Source organism: Pan troglodytes, chromosome 20, assembly GCF_028858775.2.
Source record: "Pan troglodytes isolate AG18354 chromosome 20, NHGRI_mPanTro3-v2.0_pri, whole genome shotgun sequence".
In the NCBI taxonomy this organism is placed as follows: Eukaryota; Metazoa; Chordata; class Mammalia; order Primates; family Hominidae; genus Pan; species Pan troglodytes.
This window is the reverse complement of record NC_072418.2, coordinates 20008814-20035748: the sequence shown is the minus strand read 5'-3', so window position 1 is coordinate 20035748 and position 26935 is coordinate 20008814. Positions and strand designations below refer to the sequence as shown.

Sequence of the window (26935 nt, the reverse complement as noted above, 5' to 3'; positions counted from 1 at the left end):
CTGGCTCTGGGCCCCCAGCCCCACCCCCGCCTTCTCACAGCCAGAGTGGGAGTGTTGTGATAACCCGCAGCCCCCGTTTCCTCCGGGCCAGGAAGGAGCCAGGCAGAGGAAGTATTAAGAGGAGTAATATAAGCACTCCCCCCTGTGAGGCGGGGGCCAGAGCAGGCCGGGTGGCGAGCAGGGACGGTGCACCGGACGGCGGGATCGAGCAAATGGGTCTGGCCATGGAGCACGGAGGGTCCTACGCTCGGGCGGGGGGCAGCTCTCGGGGCTGCTGGTATTACCTGCGCTACTTCTTCCTCTTCGTCTCCCTCATCCAATTCCTCATCATCCTGGGGCTCGTGCTCTTCATGGTCTATGGCAACGTGCACGTGAGCACAGAGTCCAACCTGCAGGCCACCGAGCGCCGAGCCGAGGGCCTATACAGTCAGCTCCTGGGGCTCACGGCCTCCCAGTCCAACTTGACCAAGGAGCTCAACTTCACCACCCGCGCCAAGGATGCCATCATGCAGATGTGGCTGAACGCTCGCCGCGACCTGGACCGCATCAATGCCAGCTTCCGCCAGTGCCAGGGTGACCGGGTAAGGCTGTGGGCAGGACACTCGCCCTGGGGACCCTGGGCAAGCCCCCTCACCTCTCTGAGCCTGAGTTTCCTCATCCAAGAGAGGGGGACGGTCACAGGACCAATGTTCTCTTTCCTTATGAGACAGAGTCTCGCTCCGTCTCCCAGGCTGGAGCGCAGTGGTGCAATCTCGGCTCACTGCAACCTCTGCCTCCTAGGTTGGAGTGATTCTCCTGCCTCAGCCTCCCGAGTAGCTGGGATTACAGGCATGTGCCATCATAACCGGCTCATTTTTGTATTTTTAGTAGAGATGGGGTTTCACCATGTTGGCCAGGCTGGTCTCAAACTCCTGACCTCAAGTGATCCGCCTGCCTTGGCCTCCCAAAGTGTTGGGATTACAAGCGTGAGCCACTGCACCCGGCCGATAGATTTTTTTTTTTTTTCTTAAGAGACAGGGTCTCCATGTGTATCCTGGGCTGGATGGAGTGCAATTGCTATCACAGCTCACTGCAACCTCAATCTCCTGGACTCAAGTGATCCTCTTGCCTCAGCCTCCTGAGTAGCTGGGACTACAGGCGTGCACCACCACACCCAGCTAATATGTTTATATTTAGCAGAGATGAGGTCTCACTATGTTGCCCAGGCTAGTCTCGAACTCCTGGGCTCAAGCAATCCTCTCACCCCAGCCTCCCAAACTGCTGGGATTACAGGTGTGGGGCACTGCGTCCAGCTAAATTTTTTTTATTTCTTTTCTTTTTTTTGGAGGCAGGGTCTCACTCTGTCACCCAGGCTGGAGCACAGTGATGTGAGCATAGCTCACTGCAGCCTTGACATCCTGGGCTCCAGCAATCCTCCTGCCTCAGCCTTTTGAGTAGCTGGCACTATGGACATGCCACTATGCCCAGGTCATTTTTTATTTTTAGTAGACGTGGGGTCTCGCTATGTTGATCAGGCTGGTCTTGAACTCCTGGGCTCAAACAATCCTCCCTCCTGGACCTCCCAAAGTGCTGAGATTACAGGTGGGCACCACCACACCTGGCAATTTTTTTTTTTTTTTTTGAGACGGAGTCTCGCTCTGTCACCCAGGCTGAAGTGCAGTGGCACAATCTCGGCTCACTGCAACCTCCACCTCCCAGGTTCAAGTGATTCTCCTGCCTCAGCCTCCTGAGTAGCTGGGATTACAGGCGTGTGCAACCATGCCAGCTAATTTTTGTATTTTTAGTAGAGACGGGGTTTCACCATGTTTGCCAGGCTGGTCTCAAACTCCTGACCTCAAGTGAGCCACCCACCTCGGCCTCCCATAGTGCTGGGATTACAGGCATGAGCCACCGTGCCCTGACCTGGTGCCCTGGCTAACTTTTTTTTTAGAGACAGAATCTCACTATGCTGCTGAGGCTGGTCTTGAACTCCTAGGCTCACCCTCCTAAAGTGCTGAGATTACAGGCATGAGCCACCATTCCCAGCCAGCAACATTTTTTTTAAACTGTAAGTATATTCCATGCAATATTTGAGATATAGTTTTGAAAATAATATTCATTGTCTTTTTGGAATCCAAGTTTAATTCTCCTCCTGTGTGTTAATTGGCAGTCCTGAGCCCATAACTTACTATGCATGAAGCTCCCAGAATGTGCCAGCACTAATCAAAGGGGTCCAGCACACACAAGCTGCAAATAAGTGGCTGAAGACCGGCTACAGTAGCTCACACCTGTAATCCCAGTACTTTGGGAGACCGAGGCAGGAGGACCACCTGAGTCCAGGAATTTGAGACCAACCTGGGCAACATGGTGAAACCCTGTCTCTACAAAAAGTACAAAAATTAGGCCAGGCATAGTGGCTAACACCTGTAATCCCAGCACTGTGAGAGGCCAAGGTGGGTGGATCACTTGAGGTCAGAAATTTGAGACCAGCCTGGCCAACCTAGTGAAACCCCGTCTGTACTAAAAATACAAAAATTATTAGCCGGGTATGGTGGTATGTGCCTGTAGTCCCAGCTACTCAGGAGGCTGAGGCAGGAGAATCACCTGAACCTGGGAGGCAGAGATTGCAGTGAGCCGAGATCTCACTACTGTACTCCAGCCTGGGCAACAGAGGGAGACTCTGTCTAAAAATAAATAAATAAATACATACATACATACATACATACATACATACATACATACATACAAAAATTAGTCAGGCATGGTGGCACATGCCAGTAGTCCCAGCTACTTGGGAGGCTGAGGTGGGAGGATCACTTGAGCCCAGGAGGTCAAGGCTGCAGTGAGCCAAGATAGTGCCACTGTACTCCAGCCTGGGCGACTGAGTGAGACCCTGAATGGAAAAAAACAAAAAAACAAAAAAAGGATGGACTGAATAAAAGTTCACAGTGTTTTGTTCCTGTTCAATTCTAGCATGTATAAACAGTTCATATTTGCTGTATGCTGGGTGTTGAATTTAGAAATATTAACTCATTGCCAAATCCCAGGAAGTAGGGAGAAGCTTTTGTTGTTTTGTTTTGTTTCAGATGGAGTCTGGCTCTGTCGCCCAGGCTGGAGTGCAGTGGCGCAATCTCGGCTCACTGCAAGCCCCACCTTCTGGGTTCACACCATTCTCCTGCCTCAACCTCCTGAGTAGCTGAGACTACAGGCGCCCGCCATCATGCCTGGCTAATTTTTCTATTTTTAGTAGAGACCGGGTTTCACTGTGTTAGCCAGGATGGTCTGGATCTCCTGACCCTGTGATCCACCCGCCTCGGCCTCCCAAAGTGCTGGGATTACAGGCGTGAGCCACCGTTCCCGGCTGTTTTGTTTTATTTTGTTTTGTTTGAGACAGGGTCTCCCTCTGTTGCCTAGGCTGGAGTGCAGTGGAAGGTCTTGGCTCACTGCAACCGCTGCCTCCCAGGCTCAAGCGATTCTGTTGCCTCAGCCTCCCGAGTAGCTGGGATTGCAGGTGCGCCCCACCATGCCCGGCTAAGTTTTGTATTTTTAGTAGAGATGGGGTTTCACCACGTTGGCCAGGCTGGTCTCAAACTCCTGCCTTCAAGTGATCCACCTGCCTTGGCCTCCCAAAGCGTTGAGATTACAGGAGTGAGCCATTGCGCCTGGGCAGCAGAAATTTTAAACCCTTTGCAGGCAGGAAAGTGAAGGCATGAGAGGGGAGGTGACTTTCTTGAGGTGGCAGAAACAGGCGGGCTCTCTGGGTACAGTCACAGCTGCAAATCTGGGGTCTCCTGGAGACCATCGCGCCACTCTCGCACCCCGGCTTGTGTCAAACTCACTAGACAATTATCCCCGTGTTCTCAGACACAACTTCATCCAGGGGGTGTCCTGCCTGCCCTGAGACATTGTGGGGAGCAGGTGTGGGGCTCTCTCCTTAAGGGTGAGGTGGGTGAGAGATGGGAGGGTGGGGTGAGGGAAGGCTGAAGAGGCAGCTTCGGGGTCTTCCAAGGAGGTGACCTGGCTGGCCAGGGGCCAGGCAGTGGCAAAGACAGGCCTCCCATAGGACCTCAGACCACCCAGCCGTCCGCACTGGGCAGGAAGGTAAGCTCAGCCCCCTCAGTCCTGCTCAAGGCAGAACTCGGTCTCCTCACCTCAGACCCCTAATGGGGGGGCCCTACCTCCACCTCAACCCCTCGCCCAGAGCCCCAGGGGTAGGGCCCTGTCTCTATCCCCCAAAACCCTGGGGCAAAGCACTGTCTCCCCAGATGCCCAGAGTATGGTGGGTCTCACCTCAGCCCCCCAAGATGGGGTGGAACACCCCTCAGTCCCCAGGGCATAACTGTGCCCCTCCCTCAGACCCTCCCAATAGGGTCCTGCCTGCCCCTTAGATCCTCAGATTAGAGCCCTGCCTCCCCTCTCAGACCTGAACCTGGCTAACTGGTGTCTTTTCTTTCTTTTTTTTTTTGAGACAGAGTCTAGCTCTGTCGCCAAGGCTGGGGTGCAATGACGCGGTCTCCGCTCACTGCAACCTCTGCCTCCCGGGTTCAAGCAATTCCCCTGCCTCAGCCTCCCGAGTAGCTGGGTCTACAGGTGCCCGCCAACATGCCCTGCTAATTTTTTTTTGTATTTTTAGTAGAGACGGGGTTTCACCATGTTAACCAGGATGGCCTCGATTTCCTGACCTTGTGATCCGCCCGCCTTGGCCTCCCAGTGCTGGGATTACAGGTGTGAGCCACTGCACCTGGCCTGTCTTTTCATTTAAAAAAAAATTATTGGCTGGGTGCAGTGGCTCACACCTGTAAACCCAACACTTTGGGAGGCCGAGGTGGGTGGATCACTAGGTCAGGAGATCGAGACCATGCTGGCTAACACAGTGAAACCCCGTCTCTACTAAAAATACAAAAAATTAGCCAGGTGTGGTGGTGGGTGCCTGTAGTCCCAGCTACTTGGGAGGCTGAGGCAGGAGAATGGCATGAACCCGGGAGGTGGAGCTTGCAGTGAGCCGAGATTGCGCCACTGCACTCCAGCCTGGGCGACAGAGCGAGACTCCGTCTCAAAAAAATAAATAAATAAATAAATAAATAAAAACATTATTTAATTATTTTATTATTATTATTACTATTTTTGACACAGAGTTTCACTCTGTCGCCCAGGCTGGATTGCAGTGGCGCAATCTCAGCTCCCTACAACCTCTGCCTCCCGGGTTCAAGTGATTCTCCTACCTCAGCCTCCCGAGTAGCTGGGATTACAGGCACCCGCCACCAAACCCAGCTAATTTTTTGTATTTTTAGCAGAGATGGGGTTTCCCCATGTTGGCCAGGCTGGTCTGGAACTCCTGACCTCAGGTGATCCACCTGCCTCAGCCTCCCAAGACACCTCTTCTCTATAAAAAATAAACTAAAAATTAAAAAAGAAACTTAAAAATCACAGCCTTTTTTTTTTTTTTTTTTTTTTAGAGACATGGTGTCACTACATTGCCGAGGCTGGTCTCGAACTCCCAGCCTCAAGCATTGTTCCCACCTCAGCCTCCTAATGACTAAGGCTTTTGAGAACAGAAGGCATTCCCCATGTCCCCCCAGGACATTCACCCAGGGCCAACTGCAAAAGGATGAAGGACAGAGAGTTGCAGAAAGACAAACTCTCCTGATTCTTCATGTCTTATTATATTTCTGCAGAGGCTTCTCTTCCAAAGTTTGAAAGGCATGGCTTTAGTTTGTTAAATTGTGAACACTTTCTTTAGAAACAGCTTTGCTGGCCAGGCGTGGTGGTTCACACCTGTAATCCCAACATTTTGGGAGGCCAAGGTGGGTGGATTGCTTGAGCTCAGCAGTTTAAGACCAGCCTGGGCAACATGGTGAGACCCCATCTCTATAAAAAATACAAAAATTAGCCAGAAGTGGTGGCACGCGCCTGTAATCCCAGCTACTTGAGAGGCTGAGGTGGGAGGATTGCCCGAGCCTGGGGAGGCTGAGGCTGCAGTGAGCTGTGATCACACCACCGCACTCCAGCCTGAGTGGCAGAGTGAGACCATGTCTCAAAAAAAATAAAATTAAAATAAAATAAAAATAGCTGGCCGGGCGTGGCAGCTCACGTCTGTAATTCCAGCACTTTGGGAAGTCAAGGCAGGAGGCCGAGGCCAGTGGATCACTTGAGGTCAGGAGTTCGAAACCGCCTGGCTAACATGGTGCAACCCCGTCTCTACTAAAATACAAAAATTAGCCGGTCATGGTGGTGCGCCCCTGTATTCCCAGCTACTTGGGAGGCTGAGGCAGGAGAATCACTTGAACCCAGGAAGCAGAGGTTGCAGTGAGCTGAGATCACACCGCTGCACTCTAGCCTGGGCCACAGAGCGAGACTCCATCTCAAAAATAATAATAATAAAAAATAATTTTTAAAAACAGCTTTATTGATATATAATTCACGTATTTTACAATCCACCTATTTAAAGTGTACAATTTGATGTTTTTGTTTGTTTTTTTGTTTGTTTTGAGATGGAGTCTCGCTCTGTCGCCCAGGCTGGAGTGCAGTGGCTCGATCTCAGCTCATTGCAAGCTCTGCCTCCCAGGTTCACGCCATTCTCCTGCCTCAGCCTCCTGAGTAGCTGGGACTACAGGCGCCCGCCACCACGCCTGGCTAATTTTTTGTATTTTTAGTAGAGATGGGGTTTCACCATGTTAGCCAGGATGGTCTAGATCTCCTGACCTCGTGATCCGCCTGCCTCAGCCTCCCAAAGTGCTGAGATTACAGGCGTGAGCCACCGCGCCCGGCCAATTTGATGATTTTTTGTACATTCACAGAGTTGTACATTGATCACCACGATCCATTTTAGAACATTATTTTAGAACATTTTCACCTTCCCAAAAGAAAACCCACGTCCCCATCAGCAGTCACTCCCCATTCCCCTCCCCCAATCCCTGACAGCCACCAACCTGCTTCCTGTCTCTATGGATTTGCCTGTTCTGGGCATTTCATGTCAATGGAATCTCACATTCTGTGGCCTTTTGTGTCTGGCTTCTCTCACTTAGGCATCATGTTTTTGGGGTTCACACACATTGCAACATGGATCAGTGCTTCCTTCCTTTTTATGGCTGAATCATGTTCTATCTATGGAAGGAACACATTTTGTGCGTTAATTCATCTGCTGACAGGCATTTGGGTTCTTTCCACCTTTGGCTACTGTGAATCGAGCTGCTGTGGACATTCCTGGCAAGTTGATGTGAGGATGTGTTTCCATTGCTCTGGGTATATGCTGAGAAGTAGAGTTTCTGGGTCACGTGGTAACTATGTTTAACATTTTGAGGAACTGCCAGACTTTCCCAAAGCCGTTGCAACATTGTACATTCTCACTAGTACTGTCTGAGAATTCTGATTTCCCCACATCCTCATCAACACCTGTTACTGTTCATTTTGGGGGTTTATGGGTTTTTAAAATAGCCACCCTCGTGGGTGTGAAGTGGTATCTCACTGTGGTCCTGATTTGCATTTCCGTAATGGCTAATGATTTTGAATATCTTTCTTTCTTTCTTTTTTTTTAGACAGACTCTCGCTCTGTCACCCAGGCTGGAGTGCAATGGTGTGATCGTGGCTCACTGCAACCTCCATCTCCCGGGTTCAAGCAATTCTTCTGCCTCAGCCTCCCAAGTAGCTGGGATTACAGGCACCTGCCACCAGGCCTGGCTAATTTTTTTGTATTTTTAGTAGAGATGGGGTTTCACCATGTTGGCCAGGCTGGTCTTGAATGCCCAACCTCAGGTGATCCACCTGTCTTGGCCTCCCAAACTGCTGGGATTATAGGTGTGAGCCACCGCGCCCAGCCGATTTTGAATATCTTTTGATATGCTCGTTGGCCATTTGCATATCTTATTTAATTTAATTTTAATTTTTCTTTTTTTTTTTGGACATAGAGTCTCACTCTGTTCCCCAGGTTGGAGTGCGGTGGCACAATCTCGCCTCACTGCAACCTCCGCCTCCCGGATTCAAGCGAGCCTCCTGGCTCAGCCTCCCAAATAGCTGGGACTACAGGCATGCGCTTCCATGCCTGGCTAATTTTTGTATTTTTAGCAAAGATGGGGTTTCGCCATGTTGGCCAGGCTGGTGGTGGGCAGATCACTTGAGGTTAGGAGTTCGAGACCAGCCTGGCCAACATGGCGAAACCCTGTCTCTACTAAAAATACAAAAATTAGCCAGGTATAGTGGTGCACACCTGTAATCCCAGCTACTCAAGAGGCTGAGGCTGGGGAATCACTTGAACCCGGGAGACGGAGGTTATAGTGAGCCGAGATCGTGCCACTGTACTCCAGGCTGGGTGACAGAGCAAAACCCTGTCTCAAAAAAAAAAAAAAAAAAAAAAAAGTTTTTTTTTAAAGACTGTTGTTTGCCTCATGAGATGTTGTTAGCATTTGTATTAATTTGCTAGGGCTTCCATGACAAGGTATTACAGACTGGGTGGTACCAAGATCAAAGTGTTAGCGGGGTTGGTTCCTTCTGAGGCTGTGAGGGAAGGATCTGCTCCAGGTTTTTGTTTGTTTGTTTTTTTGAGACCGAGTCTCGCTCTGTCACCCAGGCTGGACTGGAGTGCAGAGACGCGATCTCGGCTCACTGCAACCTCCGCCTCCCCGAGTTCAAGCAGTTCTCTGCCTCAGCCTCCCCAGTAGCTGAGATTACAGGCGCCCACCAACATGCCCTGCTAATTTTTTTGTATTTTTAGTAGAGACGGGGTTTCACCATCTTGGCCAGGTTGCTCTTGAACTCTTGACCTCGTGATCCACCCGCCTTGGCCTCCCAGAGTGCTGGGATTACAGGCGTGAGCCACCATAGCCGGCCTGTTCCAGGTCTTTCTACTTGGCTTGCAGGTGGCATCTTCTCCCTGTGTCTGCTCTTGGTCTTCCTTCTGTCCGTGTCTCTGTGTCCAAATCTCTTCTCTTTATAAGGACATCAGTCATGTTGGATTAGGACCCACCCTAAGGACCTCACCTTAACTTAATTACCTCTCTAAAGACCCTACTTCTGCCAGGAGAGGTGGCTCACGACTATAATCCCAGCACTTTGGGAGGCCGAGGGGGGCGAATCACCTGAGGTCAGGAGTTTGAAACCAGCCTGGCCAACATGGTGAAACCCCATCTCTACTAAAAATACAAAAATTAGTTCGGCCAAGTGCAGTGGCTCACACCTGTAATCCTAGCACTTTAGGAGGCTGAGGTGGGCGGATCACCTGAGGATGGGAGTTTGAGACCAGCCTGGCCAACATGGAGAAACCTTGTCTCTACTAAAAAATACAATATTAGCCAGGCATGGTGGTGTGTGCCTGTAATCCCAGCTACTAGGGAGACTGAGGCAGGAGAATCACTTGAACTCGGGAGGTGGAGGTTGCGGTGAGCCGAGATCATGCCACTGCACTCCAGCCTGGGCAAAAAGAGCGAAACTCCATCTCAAAAAAAAAAAAAAAAAAAATTAGCCGGGCAGGGAGGTGGGCCCCTGTAATCCCAACTACTCGGGAGGCTGAGGCAGGAGAATCACTTGAACCCGGGAGGCAGAGGTTGCAGTGAGCTGAGATCGAGCCATTGTACTCCAGCCTGGGTGATAGAGCGAGACTCTGTCTAAAAAAACAAAAAACAAAAACAAAAAAACCCTACTTCTAAATACAGTCACATTCTCAGGTACTGGGGATACAGTTGAGCTCATAGCAGCATCCTTGTCCAAATCAGTTGACCATAGCCAGGCATGGTGGTGCACACCTGTAATCCCAGCAATTTGGGAGGCTGATGGGGGAGATCGTCACCACCCTGGTCAACATAGTGAAACCCCGTTTCTACAAAAACAAATTTAAGGCTGGGCATGGTGGCTCACGCCTGTAATCCCAGCACTTTGGGAGGCCGAGATGGGTGGATCACCTGAGGTTGGGAGTTCAAGACCAGCCTGACCAACATGGAGAAACCCCATCTCTACTAAAAATGCAAAGATTAGCCGGGTGTTGTGGCGCATGCCTGTAATCCCAGCTACTCAGGAGGCTGAGGCAGGAGAATCGCTTGAACTCGGGAGGTGGAGGTTGCAGTGAGCCGAGATCGCGCCATTGCACTTCAGCCTGGGCAACAGGAGCGAAACTCTGTCTCAAGAAAAAAAAAAAAATTTTAAAAATCAGTCAGGCGTGGTGGCACAGGCCTGTAGTCCCAGCTACTGGGGAGGCTGAGGCAGGAGAATCACTGGAACCCAGGAGTTCGAGTCTGCAGTGAGCTATGATCACTCCACTGTACTCTAGCCTGGGCAACAGAGTGAGACCCCATCTCTTTAAAAAAAAACAAAAAAATTCAGGGCTGGGAGGCCCTGGCAGTTGGATTCTTTGAGCTCAGGAGTTCAAGACCAGCCTCGGCAGCATGGTAAAACCCCCATCTCTAAGGAAAATACAAAAAATTGGCCAGGAGTGGTGGCGCATACCTGTAGTCCTAGCTCCTCGGGAGACTGATGCAAGAGGATTGCTTGAGCCTGGGAGGTCAAGGTTGCAGTGAGCTGAGATCAGGCCACTGCACTCCAGCCTGGGTGACAAAGTGAGACCCTGTCTAAAAAAAAAAAAAAAAAAAAATTCGAGCCGGGCACAGTGGCTCAAGCCTGTAGTCTCAGCACTTTGGGAAGCCGAGGCGGGCAGATCACCTGAGATCAGGAGTTCAACACCAGCCTGGCCAACATGGTGAAACCCTGTCTCTACCAAAAACAAACAAAAAAATTAGCCAGTCGTGGTGGCAGCCACCTGTAATCTCAGCTGCTTGGGAGGCTGAGACAGGAGAATTGCTTGAATCTGGGAGGCAGAGGTTGTGGTGAGCCAAGATTGCGCCACTGCACTCCAGCCTGGGCAACAGCAATAGGAGTGAAACTCCATTTCAAAAAAAAAAAAAAAAAAAGAAATTCAGTTGACCATAAATGTGGATGTAATATTTTTAAAGTTCATCCATGTTGTAGCATGTATTTATAATTTGTGTCTTTTTATTTCTGGATAGTAGTAACTGTAAAAGCTTTTGAAGATCAGACAAACATCCACTATATTTTTGTTTATTTATTTTTGTTGGTTTGTTTTATTGAGATGGGATCTCGCTATGTGGCCCAGGCTGGTCTCAGACTCCTGGGCTCGAGTGATCCTCCCACCTCAGCCTCCCAAGTAATTGGGATGACAGGTGTGAGCTGCCACACCTGGCTTCTAACATTCCCTCATAAAGGGACCATGCCCTTGTGAACTCAGCTCACTCTGGCCACCATGGTGCTCGATCTGGGTCCAGGCAGTCCCAGGGGCAAGACACTAAGCTCTGTCCTGCGTCCTTCCCCTATCTTCCGGGCAGGTCATCTACACGAACAATCAGAGGTACATGGCTGCCATCATCTTGAGTGAGAAGCAATGCAGAGATCAATTCAAGGACATGAACAAGAGCTGCGATGGTGAGTGCTAAGGCTGCAGGGAGCCGGGGTGGTGGACTCCCTGCCCAGTGCTCTCGGCAGCCCCCAATCTTCCTGGGTCTCCTGGTCCTGTTTTCCTTAGCCTTGCTCTTCATGCTGAATCAGAAGGTGAAGACACTGGAGGTGGAGATAGCCAAGGAGAAGACCATTTGCACTAAGGATAAGGAAAGCGTGCTGCTGAACAAACGCGTGGTGGAGGAACAGCTGGTTGAATGCGTGAAAACCCGGGAGCTGCAGCACCAAGAGCGCCAGCTGGCCAAGGAGCAACTGCAAAAGGTGCAAGCCCTCTGCCTGCCCCTGGACAAGGACAAGTTTGAGATGGATCTTCGTAACCTGTGGAGGGACTCCATTATCCCACGCAGCCTGGACAACCTGGGTTACAACCTCTACCATCCCCTGGGCTCGGAATTGGCCTCCATCCGCAGAGCCTGCGACCACATGCCCAGCCTCATGAGCTCCAAGGTGGAGGAGCTGGCCCGGAGCCTCCGGGCGGATATCGAACGCGTGGCCCGCGAGAACTCAGACCTCCAACGCCAGAAGCTGGAAGCCCAGCAGGGCCTGCGGGCCAGTCAGGAGGCGAAACAGAAGGTGGAGAAGGAGGCTCAGGCCCGGGAGGCCAAGCTCCAAGCTGAATGCTCCCGGCAGACCCAGCTAGCGCTGGAGGAGAAGGCGGTGCTGCGGAAGGAACGAGACAACCTGGCCAAGGAGCTGGAAGAGAAGAAGAGGGAGGCGGAGCAGCTCAGGATGGAGCTGGCCATCAGAAACTCAGCCCTGGACACCTGCATCAAGACCAAGGTGGGCTTGCGGGCCCCAGAGGGAGGCTGCAGTGGAGTTAGGTCCAGATGCCAAGAGGGTGGTGGTGATTTGAACTTGGAGTTGGCTTTGAGGATGGCTTCCTGGTCTAGGTTGGGTGAGTTACAACTCTCTAGGATCAGGCATTAGGATCAGGATAGAGCTTGGAATGGGGATGGGCATTGAGAAGAGTGTAGGGTTAAGAACGGAATTAGAGTGCCAGGCGCAGTGGCTCATGCCAATAATCCCAACACTTTGGGAAGCCAAGGTGGGCGGATCGCCTGAGGTCAGGAGTTTGAAACCAGCCTGGCCAACGTGATGAAACCCTGTTTCTACTAATAATACAAAAATTAGCCAGGCTTGGTGGCAGACACCTGTTATCCCAGCTGCTTCTTGGGAGGCTGAGGCATGAGAATCGCCGGAACCCAGGAGGCAGAGGTTGCAGTGAGCCCAGATCGCACCACTGCAACTCTAGCCTGGGTGACACAGCAAGACTCCGTCTCAAAAAAAAGAAACCCAAACCTCTGCATCATGCAATATACCCAATGTAACAAACCTGCACACATCCCCACTGAATCTAAAATAAAATAAAATCTGCTCCCAATTCTAAAAAAGAAAAATGAAAGAATCGAGGCTGAGTTTGAGCGTAGGGAGCTAGTGGGTTCTTTTACGGCTGGGATGAGGATTGGGGTTAGGGTCGGAGGTAAAATCCTGTATTTGAGTTGTGTTGAGGAACCAGGGGAGTTGGTTTAGTGTTGGGAGTGATACTGGGGTGAGGATGCCTAGAGGAAGAGTTGATGTGAAGGTTGAACTCGTGTTTAAGTTGGGCTGAGATGAGTTTTTGGTCACTGCTGTATCTGGAGCTGATTGGAGTTAAGGTTAGGATTTCACTTAGGATTTCATTGATTTTAGAACTGGGGTTGAATTTGGAATTTGGATGGTGAGAAAAGCTTGCAAATTGAGTCAGGGATGCTTGTAGGGGGTGAGGTTGGGTGAAGAATGATCTAGGATCTCAGTTGCTTTGGGACTGAGTTGAAGCACTGAAGCTGGATTGGAGGCTCTGGTAGCTGGAGGTGGCTGGTGGGTATAGAGATGCTTAGAGGTTGCAGCCAAGGGTGAATTTTGGATTTCACTGGCATTGACATAGGGATTGGTATTGACAATGGGTTAGGAGTTGAGGTTCGGTTGGTTTAGGGTGACTGGTGGAAGGTTGAGTGGGCTTGGAGTTGAGTTGAAGGATTGGGTGACCCTGGGTTATGGCTGGGGACATTGGGGTTGAGTGACGATCAGGGCTGGGTTGAGAGTAAAATTTGGGGTAGATGCCAATCTCGGGGTGGAACTGGGTTGAGGTGGATTTGGGGTAACTGACCAGCTTAGGACTGTTTCGGGTTAATATCAGGGGCTCCATAGGGCCTTAGGATTGGAGTGAAGTTTGGGTTGGGATTGGAACTGAGGGTGGGTTTAGGATGGGAGCTGGGTAGCGGCTGGGGTCTGGGGTTGAGGAGGTTGAGCATGACATTGCACAAGTGTTTGTAGGAGGGCATGTTGGAGCACAGGGCTGGGGCTGGGGAAATGGATATTTTCTCTTTTTTCTTTTTGAGACAGAGTTTCGCTCTGTCACCCAGGCTGGAGTGCAGTGGTACAATCTTGGCTCACTGCTACCTCCGCCTCCCAGGTTCAAGCAATTCTCCTGCCTCAGCTTCCCCGAGTAGCTGCGACTACAGGTGCCCGCCACCAGGCCCAGCTGATTTTTTTTTTTTTTTTTTTTTTGTATTTTTAGTAGAGATGAGGTTTCACCATGTTGGCCAGGCTGGTCTCGAACTCCTGACCTCAGGGGATCTGCCCACCTCGGCTTCCCAAAGTGTTGGGATTACGGGCATGAGCCACCACGCCTGGCCCGAAACGGATATTTTCATAGAGGTTGGGTCAAGAGAATGGTTGGAGTCAGAGTGAGATCTGAAGATATGGTCAGATCCAGTTTATAATTAGGATTGGGTTTAGGATGGGGCTTGATTCCAAGGGAGATTGACTTTTCACGTTGGGATCAGATTTTAGGTGATTGAGTTCAGAATTGGCTTTGGATTTCAGGTTTTGGGGGATTGGCTCAGGGATATTCCAGGGGTGGCATTTAGGATCGGGGTCCAGTTAGTCTACACGGTAGGTTGGCTTCAGTCTGAAGGGGGCTGTGGTGGGTGAGAAGACTCCGATGGGGTCTTGGGTTGGAACTGGATTCACCCTGAGGCTGTGATGGAGACTGGGGTAGGCCAGCTCTGCAGCATGGGGCCTCGGGACTGCCGAGGTAATCAGTCCCACAAGTCCCCAAGCCATCTTGTGGTGTCCCCAAGTCTTGTGGTGGGTGCAGGTGATTCTATGTTCATGACCATGTATGTCTTTCTACATGGGGTCTGTTACCCTGCCCTGGAAGGACTTTAGAGACGATGGTCTTGAAGGGCATGAAAGCACAGAACCCGGCCGGGTGCAGTGGTTCATGCCTGTAATCCCAGCACTTTGGGAGGCTGAGGCAGGCAGATCACCTGAGGTCAGGAGTTCGAGACCAGCCTGGCCAACATAGTGAAACCCCAGCTCTATTAAAAATACAAAAAATTAGCCAGGCATGGTGGTGTGTGACTGTAGTCCCAGCTACCCAGGAGGCTTAGGCAGGAGAATTGCTTGAACCTGGGAGGCAGAGTTTGCAATGAGCCAAGATCACACCACTGCACTCCAGCCTGGGCAACAAGAGCGAAACTCCATCTCAAAAAAAAAAAAAAAAAAAAGAAAAAGAAAAGAAAAGAAAAGAAAAGAAAAGGCAGAAGCCTGTCTGGGAAGCCCTGGCTCCTACCAACCTCCCTCCATCTTTCTTTCACAGTCGCAGCCAATGATGCCAGTGTCAAGGCCCATGGGCCCTGTCCCCAACCCCCAGCCCATCGGTGAGTGACAAAAGACAGAGCCAAGTAGGGGAGGGGCCCCTTTCCACCTCGAACCCCACCCCAGCCCCACTTTCCCACTCCCCTGGGCTGCCAGCCCATCCCTAGCCCAGGGGCAGGGGCAACTGAAGCTGTAGGTCAAGCCTCACCTCTCTCCCTCCACAGACCCAGCTAGCCTGGAGGAGTTCAAGAGGAAGATCCTGGAGTCCCAGAGGCCCCCTGCAGGCATCCCTGTAGCCCCATCCAGGTAAGGCACTGGGCAGACTGCAGTTGTTCAGTCTTAGAACTGTGGGCAAAGCTAGGACCAGGACTGAGGGTGGAGGGAGGCTGATCTCACACTTGCTTCTTCCTTAATTGAGCACCTGCTGTATACTAGGTCATGTATGGTTGGGTGTGAGGGACACAGCAGTATCCAAGACACACCCAGTCCTGTCCTCATGAAACTCCCTGAGTAGTGGGTTAGACAGTGTCATGATGGGACTACCAAAGAGCCTACAATTATTAGGCACCTACTGGGAGCCCCACGCAGTTCTAAGTACTTTGCAAGATTAATTCATGTAATCTTCACAACTTAACAATAATAGTAGGGCAAACCACTATTCTACCCACTTTCCAGATGAGGAGAGTGAGGCACAGAGAGGGCATGCCCTGTACCCCAGGGAGCACAGCAGAGCTGGGACATGAACCCAGGCCATCGGACCCCAAACAGGCAAGAGAGAGCCTTGGTGAGGAAGAGCTGGAGCATGAGGAGCTGGCCTCAGGGAAAGCAGGGGGAACAGTGTTCTAGGCAGCAGGAACAGCCAGGCCAAAGGCCTGGAGGCCGGACGGGGGTGAGGGAAGGTAATGAGCAGAGGGAGAGAAGGGGGAGTGGCATCCAGGAATGACTCCTGACCTTTACTTTCTAGAAAATGAGTCTCAGCTGGGCACAGTGGCTCATGCTTGGAATCCCAGCTATTTGGGAGGCTGAGGCAGGAGAATTGCTTGAACCTGGGAGGCGGAGGTTGCAGTGAGCCAAGATCATGCCACTGCACTCCAGCCAGGACAACAGAGTGAGACTGTGTCAGAAAAAAAAAAAAGAGGCCGGGCGCGGTGGCTTACGCCTGTAATCCCAGGCCGAGGTGGGCGGATCATGAGGTCAAGAGATCAAGACCATCTGGCCAACATGGTGAAACCCCATCTCTACTAAAAATACAAAAAGTAGCTGGGCGTGGTGGTATGCGCCTGTAGTCCCAGCTGCTTGGGAGACTGAGGCAGGAGAATCACTTGAACCCGGGAGGCAGAGGTTGCAGTGAGCCGAGATGACACCATTGCACTCCAGCCTGGCAACAGAGCAAGACTCCGTCTCAAAAAAAGAGAGGCTGGTTGCAGTGGCTCACGCCTGTAATCCCAGCACTTTGGGAGGCTGAAGCGGGCGGATCACTTGAGCTCAGGAGTTCAAAACTAGCTTGGCCAACATGGTGAAACCCTGTCTCTACTAAAAAAAAAAAAAATACAAAAATTAGCCGGGTGTGGTGGTGGGCACCTGTAATCCCAGCTACTCCGGAGGCTGAGGCAGGAGAATCACTTGAACCTGGGAGGTGGAGGTTGCAGTGAGCCAAGATTGCCCCACTACACTCCAGCCTGGGCAACAAAAAATAAAAATAAAAATAAAAAATAAAAAACAGTCTCAGCTAGGCACTGTGGCTCACACCTGTAATCCCAGCACTTTGGGAGGCCGAGGTGAGAGGATTGCTTGAGCCCAGGAGTTCAAGACCAGTCTGGGCAACATAGCAAAACCCCCTCTGTACAAAAAATACAAAAATTACCCAGGTGTGGTGGTGCGCACCTGTAGTCCGAGCTACTCAGGAGCCTGAGGTGGGAAGATCGCCCGAGTCCAGGAGGTGGAGGCTGCAGAGAGCCAAGATCGCATCCCTGCACTCCAGCCTGGGAGACAGAGTGAGATCCTGTCTTGGAAAAAAAAAAAAAAAAAAGATAGTCTCTGAAGTCAAGGGCCTGGAAATGCTTTGCTAATTGCAAGGTGCCATCCAAAAATGACCGGAGCAAGGGACTAGGGGCCTCTGTAGGAAGCAGCAAGGGCTCCTGGCACACGCTCAGGTCATGGCTTGCTGCCTGTGCCCCCCGCCTCCTCCCAGAGTCAGTCACTTCTCAGAGGGCGGCCTGTGCGTCACAGGGATGGTGACTCAGGCCACCGCCCCAAGAACAGCCTGTGCTCTCTCTGGGGTCCTGCTACACCACTGACGGAGGAGTCAGAGCCTGGCATTGCTGTTTGCAGTTTAGGACCCGAGGCTCAGGAAGGCACCAGAACTTTAAGTCAGATCCCTTTGACCCCAACCACTGTGCCTATGACCATTTTGCCACGGAGCTATTGTCATTCTGGGTCTGTTGCAGCCTCAGAGGGCTAATACGGGATTTCTGGCCAAGTAGATTTCCGAAAGCTTTGCCGCCAACTCCCCAGGATGCATCATGTCCAGCTCCATTTCCACCTCTTCTTTTTTTTTTTTCCTTCTTGCATACCCTCTCCAACAGGGAGCTCACTCCCTCGCCAAGCTGTCTCTCAACCCCTTTGCTCTAGATGGCTCTGTCTGGGAGAAAGTTCTCAGCCCTGAGCAGCCCACAGGGAGGGAAACAAAAAGGTGAGGAGGAGATTCCCCGCTCCAAGCAAACACAATTTTCCTCTCTCCATCTTGGCCGAAAGCCCTCATGGCAAGGAAGGAGGTTCTATTATTATCCCCACTTCTCAGAGGAGGAAACTGAGGCCCCAGGGAAGTGAGCAGCCTGGGGTCACACAGTGGAGAATCAGGGCCAGGCCCGGGCTCCCAGCCCAGGACTGTCAGGGCCTCGGCTGAGAACCAGGGAAGCTCTTGACATTGTTTACCCCAAAATGACGTCCACCTGCCGAGAAAACAATGTGTACTTAAGCCTGGACCTTGCCTGCTTCTCTCCTCATGGTCGCAGGAAGGGCTTCTGGCCTGCTGGCTTCTGCCCTTGACTTGCCTTCCCCTGAGAGAGGCCGGGGGCAAGTGGGCTGGGGCTGTCTGCTCTGGGTTAACTGGGCAACTTGGGGAGAGTCACTGGAATTTTATTTTTTTAATCATTATTTTTTTTGAGACAGGGTCTTGCTCTGTCACCCAGGCTGGAGTGCAGTGGCACGATCATAGCTCACTGCAGCCTCGAACTCCTGGGCTCAAACAATCCTCCTGCCTCAGCCTCCCCAGTGGTTGAGCCTACAGGTACACTCCACCATGCCTAGCTAAATTGTTATTTTTTTGTAGAGACAGGGGTCTTGCTATGTTGCCCAGGCTGGATTCGAACTCCTGGCCTCAAGTGATCTTCCTGCCTCGGCCTCCCAAGTAGCTGAGTCACTAGAATTTTAGATGCACCTAATGAGGTGCTGGGACAAGACTCAGCATTAAATCACCCACCTCATGCATCAGGAGAGTTGATTTTTCCTTTTCCACTCCTTTTTCTTTTTTTTGAGATGGACTCTCACTCTGTCTCCTAGGCAGGAGTGCAGTGGCGCAATCACAGCTCACTGCAACCTCCGTCTCCTGGGTTAAGCAATTGTCCTGCCTCAGCCTCCTGAGTAGCTGGGATTACAGGAGTGTACCACCACATCTGGCTAATTTTTGTATCTTTTTCTACAAAATTTGCAAAAATTTTGGGGTTTCACCATGTTGGCCACGCTGGTCTCAAACTCCTGGCCTCAAGTGATCTGCCCTCCTTGGCCTCCCAAAGTGCTGGGATTAGAGGTATAAACCACCCCCTCCGGCCTCCACTCTTACTTCTTCTTCTTTTGTTTTGTTTTTTTGTTTTTGAGACAGAGTTTCTCTCTCGTTGCCCAGGCTGGAGTGCAATGGCCCGATCTCAGCTCACCGCAACCTCCACCTCCTGGGTTCAAGTGATTCTCCTGCCTCAGCCTCCCAAGCAGCTGGGATTACAGGCATGCGCCATCACGCCCGGCTAATTTTGTTTTTTTAGTAGAGACACGGTTTCACCATGTTGGTCAGGCTGGTCTCGAACTCCCGACCTCAGGTGATCCACCCACCTCAGCTTCCCACAGTGCTGGGATTACAGGCGTGAGCCATCACACCCGACCCACTCTTATTCCTTCTAAGCCTTGATAAAGTCTCAGCTTAGTGGGACGAAGTGGCTCATGCCTGTAATCCCAGCACTGTGGGAGGCTGAGGAGGATGAATTGCTTGAGTCTAGGAGTTCAAGTCCAGCCTGGGCAACATAGCAAGTCCTCGTCTCTAAAAGAGAAAAAATAAAATTCTCATTAATATAGTGTTTAGTTTAAAAAAATAAAATAGACAAAGCCTCAGCTGGTATTAACTTGCTCTAACGGCTTCCAGACACTTGCGCATCTCCCGTGTTCCCAAATCGATGGCCGACGCAGGGCCCCGCATCAGCTGGGCTTCAGCATGAGGTCTTGCTCTTATGGAAAAAAAATCTTTCTTTTTCTTTTTAGATGGAGTCTCACTCTGTCGCTGGGCTGGAGTGCAGTGGCGCAATCTCTGCTCACTGAAACCTCTGTCTCCCGGGTTCAAGTGATTCTCATGCCTCAGCCTCCCGAGTAGCTGGGATTACAGGCATGTGCCAGCATGCCCGGTTATTTTTTGTATTTTTTAGTAGAGACAGGGTTTCACCACATTAGCCAGGCTGGTCTCGAACTCCTGACCTCAGGCAGTGCGCCCGCCTTGGCCTCCCAAAGTTCTGGGATTACAGGCATGAGCCATGGTGCCCGGCCTATGGAAAATTTTAAAGTCATTTTCTGTTGGTGATATGTGCGCCAGCTTTCCTTTACTTGATGAGACTGAGTGTCCCTTCCTACAGATCACATGAGGCAGAGCAAAAACAAAAACAAACAAAAAAAGTAGAGACTGAGTGTCTTTGGAAATCAATGTAAGTTTCTTTAAAAACGATATAAAGACAGTAATGGCTGGGTATGTTGGCTCACACCTGTAATCCCAGAACTTTGGGAGGCCGAGGCGGGCAGATCATGAGGTTAAGAGTTCAAGACCAGCATGGCCAACATGGTGATACCCTGTCTCCACTAAAAATACAAAAAAATTAACTGGGCATGGTGGAGTGTGCCTGTAATCCCAGCTACTCGGGAGGCTAAGGCAGGAGAATTGCTTGAACCAGGACCTGGGAGGTGGAGGTTGCGGTGAGCTGAGATTGCACCACTGCACTCCAGCCTGGGCTACAGAGCGAGACACTGTCTCAAAAAAAAAAAAAAAAATTAACCAGGCATGATGGCATGCACCTGTAGTCCCAGCTACTTGGGAGGCTGAGGCAGGAGGATTGCTTGAGCTGAGGAGGTCAAGGCTGCAGTGAGCTATGATCACGCCACTGCACTCCAACCTGGGTGACAGAGGAAGACCCTGCCTCTAAAACGTTTTTTAAATGGCAAATATTAAGTAAATCTTGGTCCAGGAGCTATGTGGCTGAATATGGCAAAAATTGCAATGGGAAGAGCTTTTTTTAAAAAAGATTTTATTATTTATTTTATTATTATTATTATTATTATTATTATTATTATTATTATTATTTTGAGATGGAGTCTCACTCTGCCACCCAGGCTGGAGTACAGTGGTGTGATCTCAGCTCACTGCAACCTCCACCTCCCAGGTTCAAGCAATTCTCCTGCCTCAGCCTCCCGAGTAGCTGGGATTACAGGTGCCCGCCACCAGCCTGGCTGATTTTTTTTGTATTTTTAGTAGAGATGGCGTTTCACCATGTTTACTAGGCTGGTCTTGAACTCCTGATCTCAGGTGATCTGCCCGCCTCAGCCTCCTAAAGTGCGAGGATTACAGACTGGGCCACCACACCTGGCCAAGATTTTATTTTTATTTTTAATTTTAATTTTTTTTTTTTTTTGAGACGGAGTCTTGCTCTGTCGCCCAGGCTGGAGTGCAGTGGCACGATCTCGGCTCACTGCAAGCTCTGCCTCCCGGGTTCACGTCATTCTCCTGCCTCAGCCTCCTGAGTAGCTGGGACTACAGGCGGCCACCACCACGCCCGGCTAATTTTTTGTATTTTTAGTAGAGACGGGGTTTCACTGTGTTAGCCAGGATGGTCTCGATCTCCTGATCTCATGATCCGCCTGCCTCGGCCTCCCAAAGTGCTGGGATTACAGGCGTGAGCCACAGCACCCGGCCTTTTTTTTTTTTTTTTTTTTTTTTTTTTTGAGACAGAGTCTCGCTCTGTTTTCCAGGCTGGAGTGCAATGGTGCCATCTCGGCTCACTGTAACCTCTGCCTCCCAGGTTCAAGTGATTCTCCTACTTCAGCCTCCCGAGTAGCTGGGATTAAAGGCATGCGCCACCACACCCAGCTAATTTTTGTATTTTTAGTAGAGACGGGGTTTCGCCATGTTGGCCAGGCTGGTCTCAAACTCCTGACCTCAGGTGATCCACCCACCTCCGTCTCCCAAAGTGCTAGGATTACAGGTATGAGCCACTGCGCCTGGCATTATTTTCTTAATCTTTTTTATTTTTTGAGAGAGTCTTGCTGTGTTGCCCAGGCTGCAGTGCAGTGGTGTGATCTTGGCTCACTGCAACTCCCACCTCCTGGGTTCAAGCAATTCTCATGCCTCAGCCTCCCAAGTAGCTGGGATTACAGACATGCATCACCAGGCCCGGCTAACTTTTGTATTTATAGTAGAGATGAGTTTTCACCACATTGGCCAGGCTGGTTTTTAACTCCTAGCCTCAAATGATCCCTCCACCTCGGCCTCCCAAAGTGCTGGGATTACAGGCATGAGCCACCGCGCCTGGCCGTATGGGCTTAAGATGGGAGTCCAGCCCTAGCTCTGAGCCGGACACGTGGTTAATGTTGTTCAAGTTCACTGTTACGACTCTGATGATTCGTTTGTCCATTCGAGCCGTATTTATTGAGCAGCTGCTGGTAACCGGGCATGGTGCTGGGTGCTGGGAACAAGGCACACAAACCCGCTGCCCTCATGGGGCTCACAATCTAGTGGGAGAGATGGATAATAAGTTAGATGAACGGGTCACTCAAGGGTCCTTTGGTGATGGGCGAGACAGAGAAAGGGGCAGGAAGCGTAAGAAGGTTGGAACCTTCTACCAGAGACAGGGCAGGCTACACCGAGGAGGTGATACTGAAGCAGAGACCCAGAGGAGGTGAGGGAGGAGCCATGGGGGGATCCCAGGAAGGGTGCACCAGACAGAGGACACAGCCAGGGCAAAGGCCCCAAGGTGGGACCGTGCCTTGTGTGTTTGAGGGAAGAGGCCGGTGTGGCTGGAGCGGAGTGATGGAGGGGAACGGGAGGAGGAGGTGAGGGCAGGGAAGTGATGGGAGCTGATCAAGCCCTGCCTGTGGCTGCTGTGAGGACCTGAGCAGACAGGGGATGTGCATGACCCAGTTCAAGCATCCACAAGTTCCTCTGGTCACTGTTGGGGAACAGACTAGGGGACAAAGAGCTGGGGACCAGGACAGAGGGATGTGCATTGACCCAGTTCAAGCAAAGATGGAGCCTTGCAGGCTGGCAGCAGGGACAAGAGCTGGGTAAATGCTGGTTGAGGATGGAGTCTGGGGCCAGGGCCAGGGCCCAGAGCCAACCAAGGAACGTGAGGCCACTCGGGCCCCAGGGAAGAGCCGGGGAAGGAAGGGAGAGGACCAGCGGAAGCAGGACTTAGCCACAGCCCCCTCCTCCCCCAGCAGGAAACAGGCTCTAAGCCAACCCCTGACCCCTCGCAGGAACCTCTGCCAGGCCCAGGAGGGGGAGGGCATCCCAGATAGCAAGACAACTCCGCTCGTGCAAAGGCGGTGGGGCCGGAGGGTGCGGAAGCAGTGTGATGGCTCTTGGAATTGTTGGGTCTTTGGCACAGCAGGAGTCCCTGATGGGGAAGCCTGGCAGGGGCAGAGGGGTGGAGCCCTGAATGCCACGTTGTAAGGTTTGGACTTTGTCCTGAGGGCACTGGGGAGCCATGGAGGACATGTGAGCAGGAGCAGGCCAAAGAGGGAGACTGAAGCCTTGCCTTGGGAACCAGTGTAGGGGTCTGGGGGAGCAGAGGCTTTGGGGTAAATTCTCAGTATCCCCAGAATGTTGGGAGGCACTGGGGAGAGTCAAACAAGCTGTAGCAGGGGCTTGGGGCTCGTGAAGTGTGGCCACTCTCAATCTCAGTCTCTTCATCTGTATAATGGGGAGGAACACACCTCAGTCTCACCATCCTGGGGAGGTTCAACACATGAGAGTCTCATGGAGAGGCTGAACCCGAAGGAATCCTGGGGCCCTGAGGAAGAAGTAGGGGCCCAGGGTGGTAGGAGGCAGGGCCGGGGTCCCCAGGATGTTGTGTCCCCGCTGAGGACGAGCCTCCAGGGCCCGGCGAGGTTTGCGCTTCCCTCTGTCTGACACTCTGTTGTGTTACCATCCCCTTCCTGCCCTAGTGGCTGAGGAGGCTCCAGGCCTGAGGACCAAGGGATGGCCCGACTCGGCGGTTTGCGGAGGATGCAGTGAGATGCTCACAGCGCCCGACACAACCCCCTCCCGCCGCCCCCAACCACCCAGGGCCACCATCAGACAACTCCCTGCATGCAAACCCCTAGTACTCTCTCACACCCGCACCCGCGCCTCACGATCCCTCACCCAGAACACACGGCCGCGGAGATGACGTCACGCAAGCAACGGCGCTGACGTCACATATCACCGTGGTGATGGCGTCACGTGGCCATGTAGACGTCACGAAGAGATATAGCGATGGCGTCGTGCAGATGCAGCACGTCGCACACAGACATGGGGAACTTGGCATGACGTCACACCGAGATGCAGCAATGACGTCACGGGCCATGTTGACGTCACACATATTAATGTCACAGACGCGGCGATGGCATCACACAGACGGTGATGATGTCACACACAGACACAGTGACAACACACACCATGACAACGACACCTATAGATATGGCACCAACATCACATGCACGCATGCCCTTTCACACACACTTTCTACCCAATTCTCACCTAGTGTCACGTCCACCCGAACCTTGCACACGGGCCAAGGTACCCACAGGATCCCATCCCCTCCCGCACAGCCCTGGGCCCCAGCACCTCCCCTCCTCCAGCTTCCTTGCCTCCCAGCCACTTCCTCACCCCTAGTGCCTGTACCTGGAGGTGAGAACAGGAAGCCATTCACCTCCGCTCCTTGAGCGTGAGTGTTTCCAGGCCCCCCTCGGGGCCCTGAGCCGGGGGTGAGGGTCACCTGTTGTCGGGAGGGGAGCCACTCCTTCTCCCCCAACTCCCAGCCCTGCCTGTGGCCCGTTGAAATGTTGGTGGCACTTAATAAATATTAGTAAATCCTTCAAAGACTCCAGAAGTGTGATTTCTGCTTTTAAAGGTACCACATGGTTTCTGGGCATGCTGGCTCACGCCTGTAATCCCAACATTTTGGGAGGCCAAGGCGGGAGGATCACTTGAGGTCAGGAGTTCGAGACCAGCCTGGCCAACATGGTGAAACCACATCTCTACTTAAAATACAAAAATTAGCTGGGCGTGGTGACGCACGCCTGTAATCCCAGCTACTCGGGAGGCTGAAGGAGGAGAATCTCTTGAACCCGGGAGGTGGAGGCTGCAGTGAGCCAAGATCGAGCCACTGCACCCTAGCCTGGGCAACAGAGCAAAAAACAAAACAAAACAACAACAACAACAACAAAAGTACCACATGGCTATGAAGGAGAAAAGACTGGAAAGAAGATGAAAGCCAGGGAACCTCCTCCCCAACTCCTCCAGGCCACAAGACCCTTCAACCTGGAACAAACGTTGGGGGACACCAGCAGCCCCCAAGGCACAGGCACCTCTATACACAAAGGGAAATAGCAGAGTCATAGCCAAAGAGGGTTTAATGCAGTGGCTACAAGGCACAGCATCATGACGGCAATGCTGTTAAATTTAGTGTTTCCTTTAAACAGCAGGCCAAGAAAGATGGCTCACATCTGTAATCCCAGCATTTTGGGAGGCTGAGGCTGGAGGATCGCTTGAGCTCAGGAGTTCAAGAACAGCCTGGGCAACATAGCAAGACACTGTCTCTACAAAAACCTTAAAAATTATCCAAGCATGGTGATGTGCACCTGTGGACCCAGCTAATCTGGAGGCAGAGGTGAGAGAATTGCTTGAGCCCAGGATTTCAAGACCAGTTGTGGCAATATAGTGAGAACTTGTCTTTACGAAAGATTTTAAAAATTAGCCAGGCATGGTGGCACACGCCTGTAGTCCCTATAATCCCAGCACTTTGGGAGGCTGAGGTGAGTGGATCACCTGAGGCCAGGAGTTTAAGACCAACTTGGCCAACATGGCAAAACCCCATCTCTACAAAAAAACACAAAGCCAGGCATAGTGGTGTGCGTCTGTAATCCCAGCTACTCGGGAGGCTGAGGCACGAGGACCTCTTGAACCCTAGCAGGCGGAGGTTGCAGTGAGCCGAGATCACGCCACCGCACTCCAGCCTGGGCAACAAAGCAAGACCCTGTCTCAAAAAAAAAAAAAAAAAAAGAAAGAAAGAAAGAAAAAAGAGAAAGAAAGTTCTAGGTTTGCAAAGAATTCTCCAGAAAAGGTACCAGTGTCCAGTTTAAAGACACTTTGGCTCACTGCTATCACTAAATTAGCCAGTAGTCAGGGAAAAGCAAATCGAAAGAACACAGGGAAATCACATTGCACCCAGCAGACTGGGAAAATGTCTTTTCAAGGTCATAACACCCAACACCTACTGCAGGTAAAGGTGTAGAAAAAAGGTCCTTTTCCTACAAGACTGGTAGAAATTCAAGTCCTGTAATAGCCCTTCCAGAAACTAGTTTAGTGAAACGTAATAAAATCAGGCTGGGTGCAATGGCACATTCCTGTAATCTCAGCACTTTGAGAGCCCTAGGTAGGAGGATCGCTTGAGCGCCAGAATTCGAGGTCAGCCTGGGCAACATAGCGAGACCTCGTCTCTACAAAAAATTTAAAGAAAACCAGGTGTGATGGTGCGTTCCTGTAGTGCCAGCTACTTCGGAGGCTGAGGTGGGAGAATTGCTTGAGCTCAGGAGCTGAAGGCTGCAGTGGGCTCTGATTCCACCACTATGCATCAACTTGGGTGACAGAGCAAGACCCTGTCTCAAATGAACGAATGCACAAAACTTTGTAACCCCATCCCTGGGGCTTTATCTCTAACAAGTAAAAACTTCAGGACATAGAGCCAATGGCCATCAGGAAAAACAGCCTTAAAATCGCTGTCTAGGGCCGGGCATGGTTGCTCATGCCTGTAATCCCAGCACTTCGGGAGGCTGAGGAGGGCAGATCATTTGAGATCAGGAGTTCGAGACCAGTCTGACCAACGTGGTGAAATCCCGTCTCTGCTAAAAATACAAAAAAATTGGCCAGGCATGATGGTGCATGCCTGTAGTCCCAGCTACTTAGGAGGCTGAAGCAGGAGAATCGCTTGAACCCAAGAGGCAGAGGTTGCAGTGAGCCGAGATCGCGCCACTGCACTCCAGCCTGGGCGACAGAGCGAGACTCCATCTCAAAAAAAAAAAAAAAAAAGAAAGAAAGAAAGAAAAAAATCGCTGGCTAGGATTTCAGCTTGTCTCCTCCCCCCACACCTCCCATCCTCTCAATCCCTCAATTCCCTCCCAGCCCACCCCCTGGGGTCCTGGACTGGGACGGATGAGTCACAAGGACCTGGGAGCTGGCAGCGCCACGCTTAGGGCAGGCTAGTCTGGAGGGACAAAGGAACGATATTTCCGGGATACGGAAACAAGGGCGAGAGATGGTCACCGCAGGAAGCGCTCAGCTGGGGCTCTGCCAAGA

General features: G+C 51.5%; 1 protein-coding gene across 1 annotated transcript; it reads left to right on the top strand.

Annotated features, from left to right (window-relative positions):
* PLVAP (plasmalemma vesicle associated protein) lies at positions 1-24463 on the top strand. Its single transcript, XM_512490.8, has 6 exons — positions 1-581; positions 11304-11400; positions 11501-12213; positions 15077-15137; positions 15300-15381; positions 23545-24463. The coding sequence occupies exons 1-6, from the start codon at positions 213-215 to the stop codon at positions 23549-23551; spliced, it is 1329 nt and encodes a 442-aa protein (XP_512490.4). The 5' UTR covers positions 1-212; the 3' UTR covers positions 23552-24463.
* Positions 24464-26935: the final 2472 nt, after the last annotated feature.